The sequence below is a fragment of the Oncorhynchus kisutch genome, linkage group LG19 (assembly GCF_002021735.2).
Source record: "Oncorhynchus kisutch isolate 150728-3 linkage group LG19, Okis_V2, whole genome shotgun sequence".
In the NCBI taxonomy this organism is placed as follows: Eukaryota; Metazoa; Chordata; class Actinopteri; order Salmoniformes; family Salmonidae; genus Oncorhynchus; species Oncorhynchus kisutch.
The window spans coordinates 21,628,471-21,639,814 of record NC_034192.2 but is presented as its reverse complement, the minus strand read 5'-3'; the positions used below and the strand labels follow the sequence as shown (position 1 = coordinate 21,639,814).

The 11,344-nt window shown below is 43.2% G+C and overlaps 1 protein-coding gene across 2 annotated transcripts in view; it reads left to right on the top strand.

Moving 5' to 3' along the window:
- Positions 1-11,344, top strand: part of alg8 (ALG8 alpha-1,3-glucosyltransferase) — a 37,198-nt gene that overhangs the window by 338 nt on the left and 25,516 nt on the right. The window contains exons 2-3 of one of the 2 annotated variants that reach the window (XM_031797218.1): positions 312-390; positions 1,589-1,782. In XM_031797218.1, coding sequence (XP_031653078.1) covers positions 312-390; positions 1,589-1,782 — 273 coding nt within the window. Of the gene's footprint in view, positions 1-311; positions 391-1,588; positions 1,783-8,025; positions 8,153-11,344 lie in introns of those variants that run through there. The other variant, XM_031797219.1, reaches the window with a different exon arrangement.

Genomic DNA, 11,344 nt, shown 5'->3' with positions numbered 1-11,344 from the left:
ATATTTCAAGGTATCGTATCTGTTCCACTTCATTGATTAGTTGTGTCGCTAGCTAGCGTTAGCTTGATAACTGCATTGGCAGCTTTGCCACTGTATTGAAAAAGTTATTCAACCATACACGTTTATACACATAACTATAAACTAACTATAAATGTGGTTAGGGCATTTATTCTCATCAGGAAAATGTCATAAGAGCATCAAAACTCCTAACTACACTGTCCTATAACTAACTATCTGTGTAACGTTTTTTTTTTAACAGAGGTACATTGTGTTGTGTTGTTGACTATGACGGTGTTTTCTGGATATTTCAGTCATTCCACAGACTTTGAGGTTCACAGGAACTGGCTCGCCATCACTCACAGCCTTCCTGTGTCAAAATGGTACCATGAGGTTTGTACATGCATGCGTACATACAAATCATATATTATGCATGTATAAAAGTGTGTCACTCACCCCTTAATTGCTATTTCTAGCTACAAATCCTATAGCGAAATCATTATTTTACGCCAGATAGAGTGACGAAATCAGAGATTGAGGGAAGAGCGTCGCGTAGGAGTGACGACACCGGTCGGCAATGTTCCCTCTTAAATATCAGCCATCGCAAAAAAATATATATCAGCCATCGCATAGAAGCATGAGATTGAACCCCTTAGACAACCAACGTTTCCCTTTACTGTGGGAATTGTAATTTAACTGATTGACGTAACATGTACATGTAGGCAGTGGTGGAATCAACGCAATATTAGCCACTTTCTCATAAATAGACATGTACAACATTGGTCATTATGCTCAGACTTGAAACATAATGCAACATACCGAAACTGTGCAAAACTAACATTTGTTCATATCCTTTGCTAGTTAGTAAGTTATCGATAATTTGTAGTAAGCAATGGGGGTGTGATTGTGCACAAAATGTGCACATTTCTAGACATCTTTGAAAAGTGAGTTGGGTAAAGAGCTTTTTTTTTGTCTTAAAGGGGCAGTGTTGTATTTTGAGACGGGCATGAATAAGCTAAGTAGCCAATAGGCAGAGGGTAGCATCATTTGTCTGATTAACTGTAATAATGGTATGGGAATAATGCATTTTATAAAGTGGTTTCTTGAATCAAACAACACAGCAACATTTTCAATCACCTCCTTGTCTGAAGGACAAGTGGATAAACAGGTTCATGTCAAGCCCTGCAGGTTTTTTTTTTCAAAAGTTTCATGGAATGTAGGTCTACATTGAACACCACACATTGGCCACTGTAGGCTGAATGATGGAACAGCTATTTCCATGCTATGGAATGGAATGCATTTTCTCTATTGTTTCTGATGGTAGGCCACTCTAGTAGGCCTACATTATGATCTTCCCCAAGTAGCCTACTTGACTACTTTCTGAAACTGTAACTTAAAGTGGGTACAGCTTCAGTGGTCAAGGTAAACGCACGCTGGAAGATGCACATAATTTTCTCAATGTTCAAGTTTGCGCTCATCAGACCTGAAATTTGCTCACTGCCCCACAAAATAGAGGGAGCATTGCCTGTCGGAAGTCAAATTTTACCTATAGAATAGAAATGTTTGACTGTGTGTTTGTCTTTCTGTGTAGAACACCTCAGAGTGGACCCTGGACTACCCTCCTTTGTTTGCCTGGTTTGAGTATAGCCTGTCCCACGTGGCTCAGCATTTTGACAAGGAGATGCTGGTGGTGCAGAACCTCATCTACACCAGTCCTGCTACCATCCTTTTCCAGAGGCTCTCTGTCATCGTGACGGACATAGTCTTCATTTACGCTGTCAAAGAGTGAGTGTTTTCTCCAGGGGAAAGGAAGAAGCTAAAGAAATGCAAATAAATATGTTTTATGCATGGAGGATGCCTTAAGTATTAAAGTATCATAAATAGACATGTACTGCGTTGGTCATCATACTCAGACTTTTAAGGTATAATGCAGCTGTATTTATCATTTCTGGGTAACAATTAATTGCCTTCTGTGATTGTTTACAATTGAAATGGTCAAAAATAACTTCTTAGCAGAAAATATTTTAAAAAGCAATAATTTTGATAGGACTGTCTGGGACAATCAGACAGTCTGGACTGTCTGATTGAGGTAGAGTCCTGCATTGGGTTGGATACACATGATTTTCCTGCGGTTGAGCTGCAAATAAATCAGCTGGCAGGTGGAATGAAAACATTCTTTCAACTCGCAGGTCGGCTCGTGATTCAGAACAATTATATTGCAGGTCGGAAATGTTTTAAATGAAGATAATATTATTATTTTACAAACTCAGGAGCTTGTTGTGTTTTCCATTAGGCTATGTGAGCAGTGAGGCAGATATGGCCTAGCCTACCAGCCACCCAGCGAGAGAGTGGAGCAGGGAACTGTCCATTAGTTGGCTATTTGTGTGGTTCTGAAACATTCCTAATATGTCCACCTGCAGAGCTTACAGTGGGGCAAAAAAGTACACTGCTCAAAAAAATAAAGGGAACACTAAAATAACACATCCTAGATCTGAATGAATGAAATATTCTTATTAAATACTTTTTTCTTTACATAGTTGAATGTGCTGACAATAAAATGACACAAATTATCAATGGAAATCAAATTTATCAACCCATGGAGGTCTGGATTTAGAGACACACTCAAAATTAAAGTGGAAAACCACACTACAGGCTGGTCCAACTTTGATGTAATGTCCTTAAAACAAGTCAAAATGAGGCTCAGTAGTGTGTGTGGCCTCCACGTGCCTGTATGACCTCCCTACAACGCCTGGGCATGCTCCTGATGAGGTGCCGGATGGTCTCCTGAGGGATCTCCTCCCAGACCTGGACTAAAGCATCCGCCAACTCCTGGACAGTCTGTGGTGCAACGTGGCGTTGGTGGATGGAGCGAGACATGATGTCCCAGATGTGCTCAATTGGATTCAGGTCTGGGGAACGGGCGGGCCAGTCCATAGCATCAATGCCTTCCTCTTGCAGGAACTGCTGACACACTCCATCCACATGAGGTCTAGCATTGTCTTGCATTAGGAGGAACCCAGGGCCAACCGCACCAGCATATGGTCTCACAAGGGGTCTGAGGATCTCATCTCGGTACCTAATGGCAGTCAGGCTACCTCTGGCGAGCACGTGGAGGGCTGTGCGGCCCCCCAAAGAAATGCCAACCCACACCATGACTGACCCACCGCCAAACCAGTCATGCTGGAGGATGTTGCAGGCAGCAGAACGTTCTCCACGGCGTCTCCAGACTGTCACGTCTGTCACATGTGCTCAGTGTGAACCTGCTTTCATCTGTGAAGAGCACAGGGCGCCAGTGGCGAATTTGCCAATCTTGGTATTCTCTGGCAAATTAAAAACGTCCTGCACGGTGTTGGGCTGTAAGCACAACCCCCACCTGTGGACGTCGGGCCCTCATACCACCCTCATGGAGTCTGTTTCTGACCGTTTGAGCAGACACATGCACATTTCTGGCCTGCTGGAGGTCATTTTGCAGGGCTCTGGCAGTGCTCCTCCTGCTCCTCCTTGCACAAAGGCGGAGGTAGTGGTCCTGCTGCTGGGTTGTTATCCTCCTACGACCTCCTCCACGTCTCCTGATGTACTGGCCTGTCTCCTGGTAGCGCCTCCATGCTCTGGACACTACGCTGACAGACACAGCACACCTTCTTGCCACAGCTCGCATTGATGTTCCATCCTGGATGAGCTGCACTACCTGAGCCACTTGTGTGGGTTGTAGACTCCGTCTCATGCTACCACTAGAGTGAAAGCACCGCCAGCATTCAAAAGTGACCAAAACATCAGCCAGGAAGCATAGGAACTGAGAAGTGGTCTGTTGTCCCCACCTGAAGAACCACTCCTTTATTGGGGGTGTCTTGCTAATTGCCTATAATTTCCACCCGTTGTCTATTCCATTTGCACAACAGCATGTGAAATTTATTGTCAATCAGTGTTGCTTCCTAAGTGGACAGTTTGATTTCACAGAAGTGTGATTGACTTTGAGTTACATTGTGTTGTTTAAGTGTTCCCTTTATTTTTTTGAGCAGTGTATTTAGTCAGCCACAAATTGTGCAAGTTCTCCCACTTAAAAAGATGAGAGGGGCCTGTAGTTTTCATCGTAGGTACACATCAACTATGACAGACAAAATGAGAAAACAAAATCCCGAAAATCACATTGTAGGATCTTTAATGAATTTATTTGCAAATTATGGTGGAAAATAAGTATTTGGTCACCTACAAACAAGCAAGATTTCTGGCTCTCACAGACCTGTAACATCTTCTTTAAGAGGCTCCCCTGTCCTCCACTCGTTACCTGTATTAATGGCACCTGTTTGAACTTGTTATCAGTATAAAAGACACCTGTCCACAACCTCAAACAGTCACACTCCAAACTCCACTATGGCCAAGACCAAAGAGCTGTCAAAGGACACCAGAAACAAAATTGTAGACCTGCACCAGGCTGGGAAGACTGAATCTGCAATAGGTAAGCAGCTTGGTTTGAAGAAATCAACTGTGGGAGCAATTATTAGGAAATGGAAGACATACAAGACCACTGATAATCTCCCTCGATCTGGGGCTCCACGCAAGATCTCACCCCGTGGGGTCAAAATGATCACAAGAACGGTGAGCAAAAATCCCAGAACCACACGGGGGGACCTAGTGAATGACCTGCAGAGAGCTGGGACCAAAGTAACAAAGCCTACCATCAGTAACACACTACGCCGCCAGGGACTCAAATCCTGTAGTGCCAGACGTGTCCCCCTGCTTAAGCCAGTACATGTACAGGCCCGTCTGAAGTTTGCTAGAGAGCATTTGGATGATCCAGAAGAAGATTGGGAGAATGTCATATGGTCAGATGAAACCAAAATATAACGTTTTGGTAAAAACTCAACTCGTTGTGTTTGGAGGACAAAGAATGCTGAGTTGCATCCAAAGAACACCATACCTACTGTGAAGCATGGGGGTGGAAACATCCTGCTTTGGGGCTGTTTTTCTGCAAAAGGACCAGGAGGACTGATCCGTGTAAAGGAAAGAATGCGGCCATGTATCGTGAGATTTTGAGTGAAAACCTCCTTCCATCAGCAAGGGCATTGAAGATGAAACGTGGCTGGGTCTTTCAGCATGAAAATGATCCCAAAAATACACCGCCCGGGCAATGAAGGAGTGGCTTCGTAAGAAGCATTTCAAGGTCCTGGAGTGGCCTAGCCAGTCTCCAGATCTCAACCCCATAGAAAATCTTTGGAGGGAGTTGAAAGTCTGTGTTGCCCAGCAACAGCCCCAAAACATCTCTGCTCTAGAGGAGATCTGCATGGAGGAATGGGCCAAAATACCAGCAACAGTGTGTGAAAACCTTGTGAAGACTTGCAAAAAAACCAAGGGTATATAACAAAGTATTGAGAAACTTTTGTTATTGACCAAATACTTATTTTCCACCATAATTTGCAAATAAATAAATAAAAAATCCTACAATGTGATTTTTCAGGATTTTTTTTCTCATTTTGTCTGTCACAGTTGAAGTGTACCTATGATGAAAATTACAGGCCTCATCTTTTTAAGTGGGAGAACTTGCACAATTGGTGGCTGACTAAATACTTTTTTGCCCCACTGTATGTTCTCTAACACCACGCGACAATACATTGGCAAGTTTATTTTTCCACACTCAGCTCAAGTGAATGGCTAATTTATGGAGAAATAAAAAAAGGTTATGATGGTGAGATACACCATCGTGGAATCAAGTGCTGTGCGAGTGAAATCCCCAGTTTGGAAGGATTTTTGAGTCATTGTGGACAAGGAGGACAACAACCCGGTAGATGAATACACAGCCTGCAAAAGTGCAAGCAGATATTTGTTTACAATAATTGAGTTAATTATTACATTACTTCAGGGTTTCCTTCATTTAAACCATACGCAGGCCATATAAAGCTGAAACGTGTGGCTGGTAAAAGTTTGAGTAGACAATAGCCTACTAAATAAATGTAGGCTATTTTTGCAGTCTATAGCCTATTTGATTCTGGAATAGCCTAATAAATTAATGTTATTTGGCGGGTCACCGATTGGCTCTCGGAACAATTACAGTGCCTTGCGAAAGTCCCCCTTGAACTTTGCGACCTTTTGCCACATTTCAGGCTTCAAACATAAAGATATAAAACTGTATTTTTTTGTGAAGAATCAACAAGTGGGACACAATCATGAAGTGGAACGACATTTATTGGATATTTCAAACTTTTTTAACAAATCAAAAACTGAAAAATTGGGCGTGCAAAATTATTCAGCCCCTTTACTTTCAGTGCAGCAAACTCTCTCCAGAAGTTCAGTGAGGATCTCTGAATGATCCAATGGTGACCTAAATGACTAATGATGATAAATACAATCCACCTGTGTGTAATCAAGTCTCCGTATAAATGCACCTGCACTGTGATAGTCTCAGAGGTCCGTTAAAAGCGCAGAGAGCATCATGAAGAACAAGGTACACACCAGGCAGGTCCGAGATACTGTTGTGAAGAAGTTTAAAGCCGGATTTGGATACAAAAAGATTTCCCAAGCTTTAAACATCCCAAGGAGCACTGTGCAAGCGATAATATTGAAATGGAAGGAGTATCAGACCACTGCAAATCTACCAAGACCTGGCCGTCCCTCTAAACTTTCAGCTCATACAAGGAGAAGACTGATCAGAGATGCAGCCACGAGGCCCATGATCACTCTGGATGAACTGCAGAGATCTACAGCTGAGGTGGGAGACTGTCCATAGGACAACAATAAGTCGTATATTGCACAAATCTGGCCTTTATGGAAGAGTGGCAAGAAAAAAGCAATTTCTTAAAGATATCCATAAAAAGTGTTGTTTAAAGTTTGCCACAAGCCACCTGGGAGACACACCAAACATGTGGAAGAAGGTGCTCTGGTCAGATGAAACCAAAATTGAACTTTTTGGCAACAATGCAAAATGTTATGTTTGGCGTAAAAGCAACACAGCTCATCACCCATCCCCACTGTCAAACATGGTGGTGGCAGCATCATGGTTTGGGCCTGCTTTTCTTCAGCAGGGACAGGGAAGATGGGAAGATGGATAGAGCCAAATACAGGACCATTCTGGAAGAAAACCTGATGGAGTCTGCAAAAGACCTGAGACTGGGACGGAGATTTGTCTTCCAACAAGACAATGATCCAAAACATAAAGCAAAATCTACAATGGAATGGTTCAAAAATAAACATATCCAGGTGTTTAGAATGGCCAAGTCAAAGTCCAGACCTGAATCCAATCGAGAATCTGTGGAAAGAACTGAAAACTGCTATTCACAAATCCAACCTCACTGAGCTCGAGCTGTTTTGCAAGGAGAAATGGGAAAAAATGTCAGTCTCTTGATGTGCAAAACTGATAGAGACATACCCCAAGCGACTTACAGCTGTAATCGCAGCAAAAGGTGGCGCTACAAAGTATTAACTTAAGGGGGCTGAATAATTTTGCGCGCCCAATTTTTCATTTTTTGATTTGTTAAAAAAGTTTGAAATATCCAATAAATGTCATTCCACTTCATGATTGTGTCCCACTTGTTGTTGATTCTTCACAAAAAAATACAGTTTTATATCTTTATGTTTGAAGCCTGAAATGTGGCAAAAGGTCGCAAAGTTCAAGGGGGCCGAATACTTTCGCAAGGCACTGTATATGTGGGTGGATCAGGTTGCGGAGAAAAATCTAATGAAAAACCATCTAACTACTTAGGTAAACATATGAATTACCTGTGTCACAACGTTCGGCGCAGGTGTTGGTAACTGGTTCGCCATACACCTGCGCCGAATGTTGTGCAACAGGTAATTCATATGTTTACCTAAGTAGTTAGATGGTTTGTCATTAAATGTATTAGATAGACATGCTTCTAATATCCTTACATCACACCCGTGACTGACAATTTTGAAGAATGTTAGCAAAACCCTAAAACGAGGTGATGTCAGACCGTCTACTTAAGTAGGCAATAGGAAAAAGTCTGTCTATCATGTTCATTGATTGGGTTAAGACGAACCGTCACTCCAAAACTAGCTGACCAATGGAGACTCATTGTCTACGCCTCCCTCTAAACCCTGCTCTTCACGGGAAAATAATGCCAAATCTCGCAATCGAAAAGACTGGCAGTGAAAGCGAAGAAACGGACATTGATAGCAAAGATACGAGCAGCAAAACCAAAAGGTAGTGTATGCAGGCAAAAAGTATTCAATAGGATTGGTTGCTGGGAAAGTTTAACCGAGAATTATTTTTGCATTCGTTTTCAAATATATGTTTTAATCATTTGTCAGAGTTTTGCACTCGCTTTAAAATGATTTGCTTACAAGTTTTGGTTTTGATGTCTTATTTTTGTTTCCAATTCTATACATTTTGCTTTCAATTGTTTGGTTTTTGATTTCAACATCCACCCGTCCTCGAAAATATAATGTTTACATTCAACATCACAATTTATTTTATTTTGAATTCAATTCATATGGCGTGAAATTGACCCTATACACGTGACACGCAATTTTTCAAGACTACTGGATTCTGCTCCGACTTGGGAGTCTGTTAGTGGGGAGAGAGTACTTGTCCCCCTAAATGTTGCGTGTTTTGGGTGTTGGTATCGTTTGTGTTTGCTAAAAGCTAACTACTTCTCGGCTTGTGTAGCTAATGCTTCTTTGCTTGGGTAGGATTTGTGTTTGCCAAAAGCCTACCTCTTCTGCTCTGCTTGTGTAGCCACCGTTTCCCTGCTTGATTAAGATGACCAGTGGTAAGAGTTAGTTCAAAAAGGCTAACCAGTCAGATTTGAACCTCCGACCATGCCATAGGGAATGTGGTTTCACAATGAAAATGTAAAGATACTAACAAGTGCTGTCCTGTTTGCCGGGGGTGGAAACACCCTCAGGCTGCCTTGGCTCGGACCAGCTCGTGTGACCGGTGTCACCGGCTGAGTTCAGACTGTTTTAGGCTGACTTCTTAGGAAGGTTTACTGGAGAAGGGCATCTCTTTGAAAAGAACGGTGTTACGGCGGCCTCAGGGCTGCCGTAGACAGTTCGGATTTGTTCCCCGCCTGTCATGCGAGAGACTTGGAATCTCTGCATCCCTGAAGGTTTTCGGGAACTGCATTCTGGAAAGGATGTGGTACTGTATCTCTGACTGGTTCCTGACTGGTTCTGAGAAAGAGATGGATGAGCTAGCTCTGGCAGCTTTATATCTATGCCACGGCTATCGCGCTGGGCATGCAGAGCAGCAACCCGGCGCTATGGCTTTCCTCCTAAAGTTTTACAACCTGTGATGGCTGCAGTAGAGCTTGACTCACTTTCAATTTATTTTTACCTGGAATAACTCACTTTCAGCCAAGTTGCATGAAAGTGGAACTGTTTTATAGGGGGCGTGTCTAGTTTGCATGCCGGTATGGGAAGTTAAGCTAGCCACCTCATCTCGGAGTGCTCTTTGTCGTTCGCTTCCGAATAGAGCACGGCTGGTTTCGGTGGACCAGTGTCATAAATAGCCTACCGGAGCGGGGGGGAATGTGTTTTGGGCAAACCAATTTCGCCAAAGGACTGCACAGAGAGGCAGCAGCGTACATACACATTAAACTCAGCAAAAAAAGAAACGTCCTATCACTGTCAACTACGTTTATTTTCAGCAAACTTAACATGTGTAAATATTTGTATGAACATAACAAGATTCAACAACTGAGACATCCTCAGACTTGACTAACAGAAATGAAATAATGTGTCCCTGAACAAAGGAGGGGGGGTGTCAAAATCAAAAGTAACAGTCAGTATCTGATGTGGCCACCAGCTGCATTAAGTTCTGCAGTGCATCTCCTCATGGACTGCACCAGATTTGCCAGTTCTTGCTGTGATGTGAGATGTTACCCCACTCTTCCGCCAAGGCACCTGCAAGTTCCCGGACATTTCTGGGGGGAATGGCCCTAGCCCTCACTCTTCGATCCAACAGGTCCCAGACGTGCTCAATGAGATTGAGATCCAGGCTCTTCGCTGGCCATGGCAGAACACTGACATTCCTGTCTTGCAGGAAATCACGCACAGAACGAGCAGTATGGTTGGTGGCATACTGCTGGAGGGTCATGTCAGGATGAGTCTGCAGGAAGGGTACCACATGAGGGAGGAGGATGTCTTCCCTGTAATGCACAGCGTTTAGATTGCCTGCAATGACAACAAGCTCAGTCCGATGATGCTGTGACACACCGCCCCAGACCATGATGGACCCTCCACCTCCAAATCGATCCTGCTCCAGAGTACAGGCCTCGGCGATTTTTTTTTTCCTTCGATGATAAATGAATCCGACCAAAAAAACGCGACTCGACTCGTCAGTGAAGAGCACTTTTTTGCCAGTCCTGTCTGGTCCAGCAACTGTGGGTTTGTGCCCATAGGCGACGTTGTTGCCAGTGATGTCTGGTGAGGACCTGCCTTTACAACAGGCCTGCAAGCTCTCAGTCCAGCCTCTCTCAGCCTATTGTGGACAGTCTGAGCACTGATGGAGGGATTGTGCGTTCCTGGTGTAACTCGGGCAGTTGTTGTTGCCATCCTGTACCTGTCCCGCAGGTGTGATGTTCGGATGTACCAATCCTGTGCAGGTGTTGTTACACGTGGTCTGCCACTGCGAGGACGATCAGCTGTCCATCCTGTCTCCCTGTAGCGCTGTCTTAGGCGTCTCACAGTACCGACATTGCAATTTATTGCCCTGGCCACATCTGCAGTCCTCATGCCTCCTTGCATTATGCCTAAGGCACATTCACGCAGATGAGCAGGGACCCTGGGCATCTTTCTTTTGGTGTTTTTCAGAGTCAGTAGAAAGGCCTCTTTTAGTGTCCTAAGTTTTCTTAACTGACCTTAATTGCATACCGTCTGTAAGCTGTTAGTGTCTTAACGACCGTTCCACAGGTGCATGTTCATTAATTGTTTATGGTTCATTGAACAAGCATGGGAAACCGTGTTTCGAATGAAGGATTTTTATGAATTATCTTTATCTTTGGTCCTGAAAAAGGGACGTTTCTATTTTTTGCTGAGTCTACTTGAAATCATTAGCCACTTTAATAAATGGAACACTAGTCAGTCACTTTAAATAATCACTTTAATAATTTTTACTAATCTTGCATTACTCATCCCATATGTATGCACTGTATTCTATTATATCTACTGTATCTTAGTCTATACCGCTCTGACATTGCCCGTCCATATATTTATATTTTCTTAATTCCATTTGTTTACTTAGATTTGTGAAATTGTTAGATTTTACTTTTTAGATATTGCTGCCCTGTCAGAACTAGAAGCACAAGCATTTCGCTACATCCGCAATAACATCTGCTAAACACGTGTATGTGACAAATACAATTTGATTTGTCTCAACTATGGAGTCCATGCA